A 271-nucleotide genomic window follows, 5' to 3' on the forward strand; every position below is an offset into this window, starting at 1 on the left:
GGACTCTCTGCCCCGAGGCTCCCCCGGGGCCAACAACTCACCACCGCGCCGGCCGCAGCTCCCACCGCCCGGCCCCGCGGGCTTTAATTCCGCAAAACCCCGTGGCGTTGGGCGGCCGGGGAGGAAGGGGCGAGAAATTCGCATCTTTCACACAAAACAGACGCCGACCCTATCGGTGCTTTCCGTCCTGTTTCTCACCCACCACTCTTTTTTTAGTGTGGGGAGGGGGGATCCCAGTGGCCCCCGTGTCTCCCCGCCCCACGCCCCGGGG

General features: G+C 67.2%; 1 protein-coding gene across 19 annotated transcripts in view; it reads right to left on the bottom strand.

Annotated features, from left to right (window-relative positions):
- Nucleotides 1-159, bottom strand: part of PTPRK (protein tyrosine phosphatase, receptor type K) — a 388,760-nt gene extending 388,601 nt beyond the window's left edge. For all 19 annotated transcript variants that reach the window (XM_017739562.1, XM_017739558.1, XM_017739564.1 and 16 more), the window contains exon 1: nucleotides 42-159. In XM_017739562.1, the coding sequence (XP_017595051.1) occupies nucleotides 42-144 (103 nt within the window). In that variant the 5' untranslated portion in view covers nucleotides 145-159. The remainder of the gene's footprint in view (nucleotides 1-41) is intronic.
- Between the last annotated feature and the right edge of the window lie 112 nt (nucleotides 160-271).

The sequence above is a fragment of the Corvus brachyrhynchos genome, unplaced genomic scaffold (assembly GCF_000691975.1).
Source record: "Corvus brachyrhynchos isolate BGI_N302 unplaced genomic scaffold, ASM69197v1 scaffold14, whole genome shotgun sequence".
NCBI classification, from domain to species: domain Eukaryota; kingdom Metazoa; phylum Chordata; class Aves; order Passeriformes; family Corvidae; genus Corvus; species Corvus brachyrhynchos.